At 33.1% G+C, this 18,024-nt stretch overlaps 2 protein-coding genes across 3 annotated transcripts; one reads left to right on the forward strand and one right to left on the reverse strand.

Moving 5' to 3' along the window:
- Positions 1 to 6,463: 6,463 nt before the first annotated feature.
- On the forward strand, positions 6,464 to 12,205 carry LOC116120424 (ATPase family AAA domain-containing protein 3-B-like). Its single transcript, XM_031406375.1, has 8 exons — positions 6,464 to 6,883; positions 7,275 to 7,370; positions 8,444 to 8,554; positions 8,632 to 8,941; positions 9,247 to 9,337; positions 9,980 to 10,310; positions 10,817 to 10,965; positions 11,336 to 12,205. Exons 1-8 carry the CDS (start codon positions 6,578 to 6,580, stop codon positions 11,847 to 11,849), a joined length of 1,908 nt encoding a protein of 635 aa, XP_031262235.1. The 5' UTR covers positions 6,464 to 6,577; the 3' UTR covers positions 11,850 to 12,205.
- A 376-nt stretch (positions 12,206 to 12,581) lies between these two features.
- Positions 12,582 to 16,703, reverse strand: LOC116120425 (NADH dehydrogenase [ubiquinone] iron-sulfur protein 6, mitochondrial-like). 2 transcript variants are annotated; one of them, XM_031406377.1, is made up of 4 exons: positions 16,550 to 16,703; positions 13,067 to 13,151; positions 12,830 to 12,975; positions 12,582 to 12,710 (listed from the first exon to the last, which is right to left on the reverse strand). In XM_031406377.1, exons 1-3 carry the CDS (start codon positions 16,661 to 16,663, stop codon positions 12,866 to 12,868), a joined length of 309 nt encoding a protein of 102 aa, XP_031262237.1. In that variant the 5' UTR covers positions 16,664 to 16,703; the 3' UTR covers positions 12,582 to 12,710; positions 12,830 to 12,865. The 2 variants fall into 2 exon arrangements, with proteins under 2 accessions (XP_031262237.1, XP_031262236.1); XM_031406376.1 differs by having other exon boundaries at positions 12,582 to 12,975.
- Positions 16,704 to 18,024: the final 1,321 nt, after the last annotated feature.

Consider the following 18,024-nt stretch of genomic DNA (forward strand, 5'->3'; position numbering starts at 1 on the left):
TTGAACATGGGAGATGTTATCCCATATGTTTACGTTCGTAATGGTAATGCATATAGCTTATTTAGTTGACTTATGAAAAAATTTATGAAATGTTAAAGAATGAATTCCATGAGTCTCTTAAGGTGTAAACCAAGATCAGAGGAATGACATCTTTGTGGAAATCATGAGTTTTTTGAGGTGACGACCAAGAACAAGGTAATGGTTCAAATAAATCCGATCGAATAATAAAGGCTAATGAAAAGGTCAAGTACAAAGACAAAAGGAACATGCCATGTTTATGAATATTGCAAAAGTCATATATGCTCTATGTTATATTATGTATGGTTATGTTATGACTTATGTTCATGAGAGAAGTCCAAAGTGTATGACATATTTTATGAACTTGATAATGTCAATGAATGAAGGTCATGTCTTATAGGTAGGTAAGGTCCTGAGTAATATGCTTGTATAATGAACCTTAATAGTTTATAAATGACCATATTCTTTTACTGAGCGATTAGTGCTTACCCCACAAAATTTTTTAAAATGTTTTACAGATAAGGATTAAAGCTTGAAGCTGTGAGAGGCTACTAGGGAATTACATGCACATGAAGGAATGCTTTTACTATGTTTTGAATTTTGATGTAATTTAACATCAAATAGTTTTTGGTTTATGGATATTGAAGTAAATATGTTTTAATAAAATAAACATAGTATGATCATTTCTTTGTCAAATGAATGAAAAAGGTTAAATGATATTAGTAAATGATATTATATACTTATGTTATTAACTCCGTAGGAAGCTAAATTTCTTGAATCATTTTATGGATATGAGATGTTTAATATTATGCTTTAAAAAAAAAAAAAAAAAAAGGACAAAACAAAACAAAAGTACAGGTTTTGAAACAAACTCATTTCCTATGTGTGTCTTTTATAGGTTCTCAATGGCCAAGAGATACTTAGGAAATACCCGACTAGGGGGGGCGGAGAGGGAGGTTTACAACTACATTGTCTTTAAGGCAAAGTTTGGGTGGGAGTATGTTGTTCGGCCAAGATAATATGAGAGAAAATGAAGAAGAGAGAAAAGTTAAAAAAGTGTTAATAAATAATTCATTTTTGTAGGGTTAACATGAATTTAAGTAGGATTAAAATTGTAAGTTCCATAAAATATAAAGACTTTTTTTATTTTTTTAAAAAGTTGAGTGGGTTTAATTGGACCCACATGTTTGTATGTGACTACGTGTCAGATTGTGGCTACTGTTCTTTTCTTGGTCTTTTAAAGGGCCTTTTTATTAGGGGTGTTCAAAAGCAATTAACCGGTTTTTCGGTTCGAAAAAATTCCCGAACTGGTTTGGAGGGAAAACCGGTTTTTCCTTTTTTTTTTATAAAACTTTTTTTTTCCTAAATTAAATTGTAAATATAAATAATACATATCCAAATAAAAATTAAACATTCATACATATCTATTGACCACTACTAACAATACATTAAAAATATTATTATTTTTTATTTAATATATAATTTATTATATTTTTATTTTTTGTTTAATATAAAATTTATATTTTTATTTAATATATAATATATACAGTAAAACCTCTCTATAGTGATACTCTATATAGGAATAAACTTTACATAGTTATAAAAAAATTTTATTTTCAATTTGGGATAGTTATAAATAAGAATAAACTCTACATTGTAATAAGTTATAATTTTTTTAATTCCTGTCTTAAGGAAAGTTGCCTCCACATAGTAATAATTATCTGTATATTGTAAAAAAATATATGGTATGTTACATTAAATGTTTAAGATGAAATAAAATATTTATCTGAAGTTATTTGATACAATAATTTATGCTTTGGAGTTGGCACCACATCTTTTAACTTGGGGGTACATTATTCGCTAGCATGAACATTTTCTTATTAAAACAAAAACATTTATAGCTTCTCAAGCATGTTTAGAGCTTTTTGACATGAAACTTTTTGTATTTCCATACTATTATCCTCATAATTATTTCTTTTCTCTTCTTGTTTAATTGTAGAAATGATTTCTTCTTTTGTTAAAGCATACATGACTTGTTACTCATTTGGATGATTAAGGAAGATATTAATATTCATTCGATTAGTGTAGTGAAGTTGTCGAATCTGATCACTCAATTCTACAATGACTCTTTGATTCTCCTCATCCACTTCATTTGTAACTTGTAATTCATCGATATCGGGGGTCCTAATTTTGTAATGATTAAAACAATTAACAATGGTCTGTGGCTTCACGTTAGTTGCCATGCAAGAACTGCATTGACAATTTCATCAAGGACAATTATTTTTATTTGTTTCAAAACAAGATCTTCTATCCATTTCACAAGTAGGTAATTGAAGCGTTGAATTGAAACCCTAATATTATTAAAACATGAATTGAAATTCTAATATTTTACTACTAAAACATGAATTATAAAATAATAAATTTTTGTAACTACACCTCTATTAAGTTATAACCTCCTCATAGTAATAAAATTAGTTAGTCCCACTATTATGACTCTAAAGAGATTTTACTGTATATATTTATAAAATCGGTTCAAAAAACTGGTTTCAGTTAACCATTTTTTAGTTTTTCCCAAATCGGAAATTTGGTTTTTTGAATTTTTCAAATCGTTTTTTCGGTTAACCAATTTTCCAGTTCGGTTCGGTTTTTGTATTTTTTTTTTTAACACCCCTACTTTGTATAGCCACCCTTGGTTGGATTTTGGTTGTCCTTGGGGGTGTGGTTAGGTGTGTAAAGGGTTTATATATCCCGGTTTCCATTTTGCTCTTTTTTCTAGCGTCGTCCCTTCTTGCTTAGGGTTGTGTTGTCTTGGGTTCTTCCCGTTTAAGTGTAATTCTTTACTTTTTTTAAATAGAATTGCAATTGGCTAAAAATTCCATTTATTTAAACTTTTTCCTTGTTCTATAAAATAATTATTAAAAAAAAAAAGACCCAAACCTGTATAATTATTCTATAAAAAGTGAAAATTATTCAAGATTGGTATTGTTTAATATGAAGCATGCTCAAGCTTTTTGAAAACAATAAAAAAATCTCTATAATTATTATATACCCCTTAAATTGTAAAAATCTCCCTACCACAAAGTGATTTTCAATAATTACAAAAGGGTTTTTAATAGACCTGGCAAAGTTGCACCTGTACTCGCGGGTCCACGAGTACCTGGGTAAAACGGGCAGGTATGAATAACCATAATAATTACTTGTACCTGAGCCGCCCGCAAAAATAATGGATGGGTCGCGTGATACCCATGGGTACCCGCATTTAATTTTTTTTAAAAAAAAAGTCCCAAACCATTTGATATTTCTCTCTCACACAACCAATGCCTAGTAGCTCTCAATCTCTCTCATGCTCAACTCTTGTCTTCTCTCTCACTTAGATCTCAATCTCTTTCTCTTTCTTTAGGCGAAGTGAGTGTTGAGTCTTTGCCTCTCTCTCTCTCTCTTCTCCAAACGGACCAAACCTCTGCAATTTAACCTCTCTTTCAATTTAATTTTATTTATTGCTTGAAAAATTAGACTTCTCTTTAACGTAGATAATGACGAAGGTGCATGTCAGCAAGGCCAACACAGCCCATTTGAGGTAGGCCCAGGTCTACCCTCAAATTTTATTAAAAAAAAAAAAAAAAACCAATTTTTCCTATAGAAAAGTCTTCCCTAGATTCTCTCCTTATCCTTGGAATTCTACCTGTCTTTATTAATTTGATCTTTTTGTCCTCCCCATTTCCCCTAATTTAGTCCATATAATATACCACACAAATCACTATTAATTGTGAATTTTAATTCTATAACCTAGTCTCACTGTCATTTATAGGGGTGTTGAAAAAATGCAGAAATTGAATTGAACTGAACTGAATTTTTGGTTATCCGAAAAATCAGTTCAATTTCAGTCCAAAGAAAATTAAAAATCGAATTTTTAGTTCGGTTATTGATTTGGGAGAATATGGAAACAAGTTTTACTAATCGATTTATTATAAAAATATTAATTAAAATAAAAAAAATCCAGTTTATTATAAAATTATTGAATTAAAAAATATATTAAATATTAAATATTAAATTAAAACTAGTTCAAAATCAATTAACCAATTTTTACTAACTAGTTTTTCCTTTAACATGTTCGATTTCGGTTTAGGAAAATTCCTGAATAAAAAAACTGGTTCAGTTCATAAAATTGGTTAACCGATTTTGAACACCCTAGTCATTTCATTTGTACTTACCTTTCTATCTTTCATCCATTTACCTAATTACTTAAGAGACGTCGATTCCCTCTGCTAATAAAAGATTCCATGCAATAACTTGTACCCCTTTTTAATAGAAATAAAAATTAATAATTTATATAATTATAAAATAATAACCTACTTAATAATTATCATTATCTTTCCTTGATTTTAATAAATTTCAAATGATTATGTTATACTATTTTCACAAATCTATCCTCTAATTAATGACAATAATGTGACATAATTAAAAAAATAATCATATTGTAATTCAATTTGAATCACTCATTGAACTTTGACCATAACAATCTAGTGTCAAGAGTTAGCAAAATTGTTTACTCTTTGTATGTCTCTTTGTAAGGCTAGTGTTACTCAATAAACAAATACATCTCACCAAAAAAAAAGAGGCGCTAAACAAAAACTAGTTCTTTATAGCACGCATTTGGAGGCTAACATCATATTAGAAGTAACCACAAACTTGATCCCTGCAATATTCTCAACAACAAGAGGTCGTTTGATTCATTATTTTGGCACTTTTTAGGATAGTCTTTTAGAAAAAGTTGAGATGAGTAGTAGTCTGGGAAGTTTTTTGTACATTTTTTAATAGTATTTTCTGAAAATATTTAAATTTTTTTAACCCTTTAAGTTTGTTCATTTAACGAAACACCCTCAATAATAAAAGTTTATAAATTGATAAAAACACCCCCATCCACTCACGTATTGCCGATAGCTGGCCATCACGACCGGAAGGTGGCTAAAATCTAACGTAATGGCACACTATCGACTGGATATGGCTAGTAGTAAGCCGATTTGACATTTTCTGACTAGATCCACCATGAATCTGGTCAGAAAAGGCTATATCTACGGTCACAGATATGACTGTATTGACAACCAAACGACGGCCAGATGTGGCTAGATCTGACGGCCATAGATCTGGCCTTTTTTGGCCAAACCCATGGTAGATTTGGTCTAAAAATGTTAGATCAGTGCACTATCAGCCATATCCAACCAGTACTATACTATTATGGTAGATTCTGACCATCTTTCGATAATGGTAGCTAGAATCTGACAAATGTGAGTGAGTGGAAGTGTTTTTATCAATTTATAGACTTTTATTGTTGAAGGTGTTTAATTAAATTAATAAACTTAAGGAGTTAAAAATGATCTAAATTTTTTAGTTAAATAGAATGGTATTATATTTTGAAGAAAATTTTGAATATTGAAACAAACATATATTTTGATAAGATAGTCGAATAGAATACGGTAAAAATGTTGTACCAAATGGAGCCCTTATTATTGAAGAGCCCAATAAGCCTAAGAATCAAAGATTGAAGCGGTGTAAAGATTGAAACTTTACTCATAATCAAGACTTTCAATGGGGCAGACATAAGAGCCGACGATGGCGACTTGAGAGCTAGAATTAATGGAGGATCTTTGGCCGCAAAGTAAAGGGATGGTGATAGATTCTTGATCTTGAACATGGTTATGGTTATCGTCATGGTTGTTTGAACTTTGAAGAGTTAATAGTGGAGGAGATAATTTCTAAGATTGGGATTTTCAGTTGGTGAGGAAAATATTGGATTATGTGAAGAAGAAGAAGACGAAAAAGGATAAGTCAAAAATAGTAAAATTTGGGGGCGACCCACGGGTCGACCCATACTTGCATAGTGTATTTCTCTTCATGTCCAAAATTTTTTACCCGTCCACCCACACCCGTGATTACCCGACCTGTACCCGCCCGGCTATCCGTTTGCCATGTCTGGTTTTTAATAATTTTTCGAAAACCTTGAGTACGCTTGAGACCAAATGATTATGTAATGGATATATGAAATAGACTCAAATATAATGAATTAGATAATAAAACAGTAAATAATTTAAACATATATAACAAAATAATTATATTTTTAAATAATTTAAACAATTTGTCTCTTTAAATAATAATAATATGTAGTAAATTTTAAATAATGAGTAAAATATGAAATAGACTCAAATATAATGAGTAAATATGATTATTTAAATAATAATATGTAGTAAATTTTAAGCAATTTGTCTCTTTAAATTAAAAATATAACTTAAATATAATGTATCCTTAAATAGATGTTTTAAATAATTAATTCTCCTTCACTTGTTCAGCAGGCTAACCGGTTCGCTCCCGAACCGTCTCAAACCGGTTCAAACCCTCCACATAAAAGAAAACCGCCATAAAACCTAGCACACAAAACACAAACCCTACAAAAACCCTGAAACACCTTCTTTTTTTCTATGGAGAACCTCACTTTTTTCTTTCTCTTAAACCCAAAATTTCCCCAATAAGCCCTAAAATTTAGCTCTTCAATCCACCACGAATCATGTCTAAAACACATGCAATAGGTCTAATCTCAGCCCTCGCGGCAGCCACTTCTACCACCGCTTTTTCTGATGGCCCTTCCAACTACTCTCCCTTCTCATTTCTCACTACTCAATCTGGGCAGTCTCCACCGCCGCCCAATGCACCTCCACCGCAGCCGTCGACGGCTGGGGATGAGCCTCCGCCTCCGCCTCCGAAAGTGAGGAATGATAATCCCAGGACGAGCTCGGCCGGGTTCGATCCTGAGGCGTTGGAGAGAGGTGCCGAGGCCTTGAGGAAGATCAACAAATCTCCTAATAGTAAAGAGGTCTGAAATTTGGACGGTTCTTGAAATGTGTTTGGTTTGTTTGTTTGTTTGTTTTATTTATTGCTGGTTTTTTTTTTTTTTTTGGATTGGGAGGAGTATGGTACTAGCCCGATACCATATATTCGTGTTTTTGGGTACTAATTAGTTTTAGAAATGTTATTATGCTGTGATATAGGAAAATGAATGTTTTGAAATGGAATAAAAATGGTAATTTTATATTTTTATTTTAGTTCTGCATTGAATTTTTTTTTTTTTTTCTTTAGGGATTTTTGTATAATGGAAATTTCAATGATGCATTTGCTTATACGCTAGTTGGTTCATGGAGCATTATATTTTTCTTGGAAAAAATGTTGGAACTACAAAATGTTGACGTTATGTGTTTTTTGTGTAGGCATTTAAGATTATTTTGAAGCAAGAGGAGACAAGACAAGCAGAAATAGCTGCAAAGGCTGCAGAATATAAAGCAATGCAAGCTCAAGCTGAAACAGTAGGAAACTATTCCGTCTTTCCCATTGTTAATGTGATTCTATTTCAGCTTGATTAGTCAAGAATTTACTGGTTCTGAGATTTGTTGGCAATTGTAATTAGTTTTCCAAACTCACCCTTTAAAGGCACCTAATCTCTCATTTTTCTTGCAAGTGAATCTAGAAACAGACATGCAATGCAAATAATAAGAAAGAAAATACATACATCTAACCAGGAGAAAAAGATGAGGTTAACCCTTAAAATGCATATCAAAATGAAAAACTAAAGAACATGAATATAAATCCAGAATAAATGTGCAATTCAAATAAAATATGGCAATATTCAATTTGTGTCTTTTGATACTTCAGTGAGTAGAAATTATGAGACCTAGTCTTGTCCTTGTTATTTGAGTTACTGAGGATTATCTGGAGAATTAGTAGTTTCAGCCCTTTTGGAAAGAAAGATAATTAGAATAGAATTTGAATTTAAAGTGGTGATTATTTCTTTGTTAAGGATTTAGAGAGAGAAAAATGACAGGCTGCTCCGAGTGCTGTAGTTTTACAGCCTGTGATCGAAGTTCAATATATTTAAACTCTGCAGCTGTGATAGCAATTTGGCAGTATTGTGAAAGTTGAATATTTTACGGAGTTGGCCGAGTGTTCTCATGCCTGTGCCTGTGCTTGTGAATTGAATCTCATCTAATCTAGTCATATCTGCCTGAAAAATATCCTTGATGGTTCCACCCGGTATCTGTTCCAACTTGCCAAATTAAATTCCTCTTTGGCTGGTTATTTTAACCCTGTTTTTGCCTTCACTCAAGTTAAGTGACTTGTGCTTTGATAGGAAATCGGAGTTAGTTTAAACTAAGCAAGATGAGCTTTTTTATCAGCTTTTAAGATAAGATAGTAAAAAAGAGAAAATAAATAAAGAATAAAAATGCAAAGGCTGTGACCTCCTTTATCAGTGTCGATTACCAGATTTTTGAATGAGGAATTTATGATACATATATACTTGCTTTTCTAAGCTATGTGGCCTGTGAAACTGCTTTTATGGGCACATATTTGTTTCCTGAAATCATTAACTATTTTCTGGCAGGATAGACAAAGGGTGATATATGATGAACAAAAAAAGCTAGCTCAGCAGCAGGCACAAACAAAATCCCAGATGGCCCGTTATGAGGACGAACTGGCAAGGAAGAGGATGCAGGCATGTACATGAATATATTGAGATTCACATAGTAGTTGTATTATGGAGAATTATTAATCAGGTACATCTACTTGCAGGCAGAAAATGAATACCATAGAACAAGAAACCAAGAGCTTGTAAAAATGCAAGAAGAGTCATCAATTAGGCAGGAGCAAGCTAGGAGAGCTACAGAAGAACAGATTCAAGCACAAAGGCGGCAGACAGAAAGGGAAAAGGCTGAGATAGAACGTGAAACAATCAGGGTGAAAGCTATGGCAGAAGCAGAAGGGAGAGCCCAAGAAGCAAAGCTAACTGAAGAGGTTAACAGGAGAATGCTAGTAGATCGTGCAAATGCAGAAAGAGAGAAATGGGTTGCTGCCATAAATACCACCTTTGACCATATTGGGGGTATAAATTCAATTGCATACTCTTTATCTCAAGAAAGCTTATGCAATTGATTGTTTAGTAAATATTACCTTTTGTAACTTTAAAATATCTTCTAGTGTTTTCATTAGAAATCAAATATACTTGTTTAATTTTACCTTTGTGACATGCCACATTCCAAAGTTTTACCTTTGTGACATGCCACATTCCAAAGTTTTACCTTAGTGACAACATGTTGGCCATACCATCCTGTTATAGTGTTAATCTGATGCTACTTGTTTAATTTGTTGCTTTAGAAGGTGCGGCTAATATGGATCTGTTTTGTGTAGGGGGTTTGCGAGCTATATTAACTGACCAAAATAAACTTGTTGTTGCGGTTGGGGGAGTGACTGCTCTGGCAGCAGGAGTATACACAACAAGGTAACCATTAAGTTTCTACTTGAGGATTCTCATCTGAATACTTCACATGTATGTGTGGGTTTTACCTGTTGATTCTAAGGAATTATTTTGGTATTTTGAATCTTTTAGTTTGTTTGACTAATAGATGGTTCATGGTGTACACCCCTTGATGTTAGAAGGGTTGTGTGTGGAAAAAATTGCCATCTTTTAAAGAATGTCACCAATCTCTGTAGTTCTGTTCAAACAATCTTCCTGGTTACTGTTTTATCTAGCTATCATAGAAATCCACCTATCTCTGTAGTTCTGGAGACACCTTGTTCTCATCAGATGATGTCTTTTTAGGAAAGCTAGTCTTTGCTTTGGGAGTGAAACTGTACAAGAGTGGAAGTATGGGCTGTGTGTGTGACTATGGTGTAATGCCTATCATTATTAACTCTTAATATTCATTTTCACTGGATGAACGGTTTTTCACGCATTTAGACAATTTTTTGTTGTTTTGCAATCTTGAGATTGGTTTTGGGCTTGTAGAATTCATGTCTATTGTACCCAATGTGAGTTTGTAGAATTCATGTTTGTTGCTCTGCAGCCACTAATTACCAAGCCTTGTGAACTATGGCATTTAAAGTTTCATTGGCTTATTACTTTATTTTTTCTCCAATGCAGAGAAGGTGCAAGGGTGATTTGGGGATATGTGGATAGAATATTGGGACAACCATCTCTAATCAGGGAGTCCTCCAGGGGAAAATATCCTTGGTCAGGCTTGTTTTCACGTGCCGTAAACTCTTTACGTGGTAGTAACAAAGAGCCGGCTTCGAAAAATGGAAACGGATTTGGTGATGTGATTCTACACCCATCTCTTAAGAAAAGAGTTGAACAGCTGGCTGGAGCAACTGCCAATACAAAAACACACAATGCACCATTTCGGAACATGCTCTTCTACGGCCCTCCAGGAACAGGGAAAACAATGGCTGCTAGAGAGCTGGCTCGTAAATCTGTAAGATCTTTCATCATTATGCTCTGTTATTGTCAGAAAATTTCTGTTTAGAGGCTTGTATGTTTGGTTATTCTCCTCTTTCTTCCCCCCTTTCTGGGCAAGTTCACATCTTTTTGACAAAGTAAGACGGATATGTGATTTACCAGTAAATATTTTGTTGCTTTCATTTTTCTGTTCCACTCGTCAGAGTAGCTTCAAAATTCTGCTTTGCAATTCTGGATTTGACCTTGACGCTTAGGTTGCTTGTAGAAGTTTGATATATACACATTTTATCATTATTTCAAACTTTAAATGGTGGTTTAACCTTGGACAATTGTGAAACGAGGTCTAATTCAACTAGGAGAAGTTTATGAATTGTCAGGACAACTCTTCTCTGTTTTTGCTTTCATATGCTGTCATCTGATAATTTAAGGAAACTTTGAGTAATAGTGCCAAACTATTAATTCTTTTTTCTTTCTTCTATAATTGTTTTCATTGATTGATTTATTTTTAAACCATACGTGCAGGGGCTAGATTATGCATTGATGACAGGTGGAGATGTTGCTCCACTGGGGCCACAGGCTGTTACCAAGATACACCAACTGTTTGATTGGGCTAAGAAGTCTAACCGGGGTTTATTGTTGTTCATTGATGAAGCAGATGCTTTTTTGTGCGAGTAAGTGATACTTACCATTTGATTATATTGTGTAAGGAAATTCCATCGCAAAACAAGTAAAAACTTTGCATATTACTGTATAAATAATTAAATGATTTTTAGGAGCATGAGCCAGATGGCTCGACACATTGGGGAAGCTAGATAGTTTGGAATGCCATGGAAAATATAAATACACTCATTAGGAATGCCACGTACAGAAATACAATGATCCAACTGAATGCTATGTATATGTCTCTGTGAGACAGTTTTTAATAGAATTTCACAATTAAGTTTTTTGATATTGTTGATATTAGTTAATTAGCAAGTCTTTTTCGGTTGGAGTACAATAACCCTGACCGATGGTTGATTCTGTTGACCAAATATTTTGCAGGCGGAACAAAACTTACATGAGTGAAGCTCAAAGAAGTGCACTTAATGCTCTCCTTTTCCGAACGGGTGACCAATCCAAGGATATAGTCCTTGCACTTGCCACTAACCGCCCTGGTGATCTTGATTCAGCAGTGGCCGATCGAATTGACGAAGCCCTGGAGTTCCCTTTGCCTGGGCAAGATGAACGGTTCAAGCTGCTAAAGCTCTATCTTGACAAATATATTGCTCAAGCTGGATCAAGAAAATCTGGCGTGTTCCAGAAACTATTCAAAGGTGAACAGCAAAAGATAGAGATTAAAGGATTGACTGATGATGTCTTAATGGAAGCAGCTGCTAAAACTGAAGGATTTTCTGGAAGGGAAATAGCGAAACTGATGGCTAGTGTCCAAGCCAGTGTCTATGGAAGTGAGAATTGTGTGCTGGATCCAAGCCTTTTCCGTGAAGTCGTAGATTATAAAGTAACGGAGCATCAGCAAAGAAGTAAACTTGCCGCTGCAGTTGGAGGTAGCTCTTAAAGATGGTTTTAGCATCATTCTTATTATTATTCGACAGTTTTGCATAGGGGCTGAAAAGGAAAGGTAGATGAGTATGTCGATTTATGAATACATAAAATTTGATGAGCAACTCTTATGTAATTTAGGTTGGCCCATGTCTTTTAGTTTTGGGCATATGTTATCAATTTTTTGAGAAGAGCCTCATGTTATCATCATCATTTATTCCCCGTTTGTGGGGGGTTTTGGTATCCCTTACCTTAGATTCTTCTATATTTCAGTACTGATGAAGTTACTTATAGGTCGTCAATAACTCATGTTGTTATCATCATTTATTCCCCGTTTGTGTGGGGTTTTTTGGTATCCCTTGCCTTAGATTCTTCTATATTTCAGTGTTGATGAAGTTACTCATAGGTCGTCAATAAATTCTGTTTCTCGGAATTCACATGATGTATTCTCCTTCCATTCCCCCGTTTGATCAAAGTCTTAATATATTTTGCCGTCTTATTCTTCTTCCTTTATGCTTGTACTCTAGATAAGATACTTTAACCAATCCTAGTTCAGCAATTCCATCTTACATTCGTGTAACTGTCGTGGATTGGATGCGGATGGGAATGAGAATAGGAATGTATAAATGAATCAGACTTCAACCTTCCCCAATTGAAACCAGATTCTGGCAGTGATCCTAAATGGTCACCTCAACTTAAATGAAATATTTGAATATAAATCAGTAGTGGAAAACACAAGAAAAAAATAACTTGGCAACTATAGCAGAAAAAATTGATTAATAAGGTAAAATTTCATAAATCTGTGTATGCTGCTGATGGTAATTAAGCGCATCAAGTCCTTATTTTGCCAAACACTAAACACAAGTACAATCAGTAAAATGGAGACTTGAAACAAGTTGAAGATCACAAAGTTATTGCTCGGTAACATTTATATCTTCCCCAGCATTTGCCATAGCAAACCATCATAGAAACTTAGATAATGAATGTATCCAGTAAGCATGACAATGGCTCACACTAGCAATTGTAGAAGTCCTAGTGATGGTGATCCTGAACATAACGTAGACCACAATATTTGCAAACAGCTGGCTCCTTTAGGTCAAGGCATATGAACTCAATTGGATGCCCAAGTGCCGGGTCGGTATCTACAAACAGAAACGACGTCTATTACTTGTTAGAGAAATGAAGTTAAATCACCCATTTAAGCAATAATAGGAAATATTGAAACAAACTAACCTCCTTCACATGCAACAATCCTGCCTTCGACCTTAATTGGTGGAACTTCATTGATCAACTCCATTGGTGATTTTTTGCTAATATCCTATTCAGGAAACCGCACAAATGACAAGTTATTACAATAACTATAAAAAAATATTTGGGATCGGAAAAAATTAACATAGCACCAAGGATTCCCACAAATGAGAGGATGTTGATGCTTAAGATTCTTAGGCGAGAAGAAAACAAAAATGGCACAAGGGTTTACTGTAAATTCAAAGAGAATCATCAAAATAATACATCATTAGAACAACAAAAGATAAGAAGCTCCTGAAAATTTAATAGACTTCAGGAATTGCTATAAGCTAGAAAGTAAAAAAGTGTGTTATTCTCTTCTTGACTCAAAGTTAACGAAAAATTACCATCTCCATGGGAAAACAAATAGCAGTAACATTATTGAATCCACTACCTTATGCATTGTAATAACAAGAAATTGATAACATTGAACATGTCTGAGGGGCTATAATACAAAATGACCACTTCCTCACTCTCACCATATTAACCACTGAGTTAGCTTTAGACCAAAAGTATCCATACAACTCTCTTCTATATCTTCTTAACTTTCTTCCTTTTCCACTTTTCAACAAAACTCATCAGCCCTCTCAATATAATCTCTCTTCTTATTATTATCTGAATCTACAATAAAGAAATTTAAATATTCATTACAATATCATATAGATAGAGATATTTTTCTGTTGTAAGTTGGGCATTTTTTTTACTTTACATTAAATTTATAATATATATTGTTCATGTTTAACCTGATTATTTAAAAAATGAATCACATCATTATATTTCACTTTTAGTATATCAAAAACGCTTTAAATGACATTGATCACAACAAAACCCAAATTGTTATTGAAATTTCTAGAAAATTTGAGAAATGGTACAATATAATAAACCCCCTCGAATTATATCAAGTATGAACAAAGCCCTCAGAGTTTATGAACACTAAAAATATATGTTGTGTTGACATGCAATATTGAAGGTTACCATGAAATTTTAAAAAAATTGAAACTTTGCTAATATTTGATATAAAAATAAAGTGTCAACTGATATTTTTCCAGTCATTGAAATCTTTGAATTTGTTTGAGGGATTCTCTTCATCAAACTGGTCTGAGGTTCACCAGAAAGGTTTTCAAACAAATGCAAAATTTTGTATTACAGAAGGTATTAATTTAACCCCTATTATGTCAAATATGTACAACCCTAGTATCTGCTGAAAGTTCAAAACAGCGCAGGGTATATTTTTAATTTTTTTTTTTCCAACAATTAGTGCTTTATAAAAATTGGTATAGTTATAAGGCAATTATTATAAGAACAATTTGGGTCTTGGTCTGGTCAATTAGAGGGTTTAGTTAAAGACATGATTCATTTTTTATAAACATTATATTTTGTAGATCTAATGTAAAAAAAAATAAAGTGAAAGAAAAAAGCAAACTTGCAATGAACATTGATGTCAGTAGATTAGAAGGTAACCAACACTTAAATTTTCTTGCCGTACATTCAAACAGACATGAAAAGAGATTTTGGGTTTAGAGAGATGGAAGAGTTTTATCATGAGTGGAAAAGGGAAAAAAAAATATCAATGGAAGGAGAAAGGGAAGAAAAAATAGAAGAGAGATGTGAGGTTATTCTGGTTCTAAACCTAACATACTAGAAAATATAAAGAAGAGGGTGAGGAAGTGGTCATTTTACATTACAGCCCCACAAATGTGATCATTTTTACCAATTTCCCAAAATAAAATAGTATGTTATCCAAAATTTCTGGCTAATTTATAATTTCAATTAAGTAGGCACTTGAAAGTATATAAAAGTGATGTAAGACTACAAACTTATTTTTCATCAACTTCAACATCTGAATTACTAAATTTGACCACCATAACTATTTTCACTCAAAATACAACAAACAATTAATTTCATTGAAGCCTAATCAATGTTCGCAACAAAGTGAAACAAATTGGGGATGGAAGAATATGTATGATTGCACAGTCAGCACCATCACAAGTACATGCAAAATGAAATCAGAATAACTACAAGCAAGATGGTATAACATATTAAAGCATTGAAGAAAGACGCTATTTCTCTTCGTCTCTATTAGCTAAACATATTTCCGTAAATCTAATGCAAATATCACATTCTTTACCAAAAGGAATGTTTGAAGGTGTCTCACACTTGAACATACGAAAAAATAAAAAGAAACTCATCAAATGGAATTTAAGTTACACTTCCAAAACATGAGAAAGAACTTATCAACTAGAGATTCTGATTCAAGTTTTAGAAAGTGAGAAAATAAAAGAATTGGGAAGAAAAAAACATGTGCAAACGCCTAGGGCTTCCTCTTTTCGAGTTAAGGGAATGCTAGTCGCAAAATTAACAAAGACATTTCATAATGTGTCTAAGTGTGTGTGTGTGTGTCTAAGTGTGTGTGTGTGTGTGTGATAATGTGTCTAAGTGTGTGTGTGTGTGTGTGTCTACGTGTGTGTCATAATGTGTCTAAGTGTGTGTGTTAATGTGTCTAAGAGTGTGTGTATGTTAATGTGTCTAAGTGTGTGTGTTAATGTGTGTGTTAATGTGTCTAAGTGTGTGTGTGTGTGTAAACGAACTGCAATAATAATTCACAGCATAAATACCTCCTTTCCTTGTCAATCAAAAGCACATACCACCGTCATCTTGGTTCCAATAAGAATAATGAAAGAAGAGAGAAATATATATTTGCGTAAAAGTTGTGTGGAAGAGTTTTTTATCAAATGAAAAACTCTTATACAGGTGCAGAGATAGTGGTAACCGCCTTTGACAGTTACCACAACGCAATAATCAAATTGGGTGGGTCCCATCATGGGTGTCCCACCCATATCTAATATCTCCCACTCACACATGATGGAACTATTTGTCTCTTCTTTCATTATTCTAAGTGAAACTAAGAGGATGGTGGTCTATGCTTTTGATTGACAAGGAAATAAGGTATTTATGTTGTGAACTATTATCAATTAGGATGTATGTTATTCTCTATATATATATAATCCAACCGTTGAATTAAACACTGTCACCAATTATATAAACAGTTAAGAAACTCTTCATTGGGATGTAGTGCATTTCTAGAAAGTGCCTTTTCAAAACACATTTCAGATAAGCAGCTGAAATAGCTCTTGAATAAACACTTTGCAAGTGCTTTTCCACAAACTGCTTTGGCAAAAAATTACTTTTACCCAAAAGCACTGAAAGCCCTGTCTACAACAAGACTCCCAAACAAACCCTAAAACTAATTTACTCTAAATCTCTATCTAAACCTAGTGCTACAATTTCCCAGTACCATCCAGAAGCAACGAATTCTTAAATAATTTCACTAAATTAACGTAAAAAGATAATCAATTATCACATCTCTTAAAAAAAATTGGTTAAAATCGTAAGACCAAAAACTCAATTAACGGTTAATGATAAAGTTACCTGCATCCATTTGGCGGTATGGTTGCTGATGACAGCGGTGGTCGAACTCAGATATCTAGCCGTTGATGGCGAATTCGACGACCTTATTAGGGTTTTGAAGAGAGACGACGCCATTGACCCACCTTGGTATTAGATATTGTTTCTAAATTCTAAGTACACACCTATGAGAAAATGTAGTTCACAATTTTGGTACCACCTTAAATTGCTAGTAGTATCACAAAACTTTAATAAATTGATTCTAGTTTTTTATTTTATTTTTTTAATAAAATAATAAAAATCAAATCAAATTGAAATAAAGTGTAATATAAAGGTTAAATTAAAGATTTAAATAAATCAACTCTGTTTTCTAGCAAACGAAAATGAAGATTAGTATGAAGTGTGGTTAGATCTAAAAGTGGGTGGATCAAGAGATGGAGAGTGGAGCTAGATTTGACACATCATAACATATATAATTGAATAATACTAAACTTATATATATACACACACACAAAGTAATGTGTCATATCTAGATGAAAAAGTGAATTTAACTTTAGTTAAAATACTCTTCCAACTATAATATGAGACATCACTTTGTATATATATCTTTGTATGAAGACTTTATTATTCTATATATTTTACAAATGGTTAGTTTAAAACTATCATAAATTTTTAAAGGTTTTTTTTAACTGTAAATACTTTTAGGTTTCACTTAATTTTACTGAACACCCGCTAGTTTTGTTATTAAATAAATATTAAATAGCCTTCAATTTTTTATCAATAATACTAACCTAACAAACCCCTCTCACTAATCCCATGTAGGAGTTTGTAATTGACTTGGTCAGACGGAACCTATTATTAGACAGACAGGATCCATGTAAACTGATAAATTGTGAGCTGACACGTAACGTTTGTATGAGAAAGTTAATGAGAAGTATTTATGAGTGTAATGCTACTTATTTTTCATGGTCATTATACTTTCCTGCTACAATGAAAGGTAATTTAGTAAATTAACATTAACTAAAAAAATCTTCAGATTGTCTCTTTGTCAGTTTCTTCTCCAACTGTATTGTCTTCCCCATTCTCTTTATTTCGGCTCTTTCATTTTTTCTCCACTTCTTCCTTAATTCTTGAAGTCTCTTTTTTCTTTACAGTTCACACAACAGGCACCTAACATTATCCTCCCATATTTTGTTCTGAAGGCCTTGAACTCTGCAAGTGCAAAGTGGCCGCCAGCACTTGCAATAGATTTATATATTATTTGTTGTGTAAGTATAACAATAAGATAAACGAGCCCTTCAATCATGCTTTCCACCAAACCAAGGTTGAACTTTTCTTCAAGTCAGCCACCAAAAAGGACTCCATGCCTCGAGCCCCTTTAACTTTTTTCCCTTTTAAGTTTTTGCAATCTCTCAGATTGTATCGTTTCATATTAAATTTAAGAATACGGCTGATCTTTTTACTCTTCAATCAATACTTATCCATTCCTTTATAAATTT

Source organism: Pistacia vera, unplaced genomic scaffold, assembly GCF_008641045.1.
Source record: "Pistacia vera cultivar Batoury unplaced genomic scaffold, PisVer_v2 Contig932, whole genome shotgun sequence".
NCBI lineage: Eukaryota > Viridiplantae > Streptophyta > Magnoliopsida > Sapindales > Anacardiaceae > Pistacia > Pistacia vera.

Bases quoted from the DNA above. Each gene is read 5' to 3' on its own strand.
- LOC116120425 (XM_031406377.1), bottom strand. From the start codon at position 16,663: ATGGCGTCGTCTCTCTTCAAAACCCTAATAAGGTCGTCGAATTCGCCA. The intron at 13,152-16,549 runs GTAACTTTATCA...TTTCCTGAATAG, and splicing joins ATACCGCCAAATGGATGCAG to GATATTAGCAAAAAATCACC. The intron at 12,976-13,066 runs GTTAGTTTGTTT...TTCTGTTTGTAG, and splicing joins GATTGTTGCATGTGAAGGAG to ATACCGACCCGGCACTTGGG.
- LOC116120424 (XM_031406375.1), top strand. From the start codon at position 6,578: ATGTCTAAAACACATGCAATAGGTCTAATCTCAGCCCTCGCGGCAGCC. The intron at 6,884-7,274 runs GTCTGAAATTTG...TTTTTTGTGTAG, and splicing joins AATCTCCTAATAGTAAAGAG to GCATTTAAGATTATTTTGAA. The intron at 8,555-8,631 runs GCATGTACATGA...ATCTACTTGCAG, and splicing joins TGGCAAGGAAGAGGATGCAG to GCAGAAAATGAATACCATAG.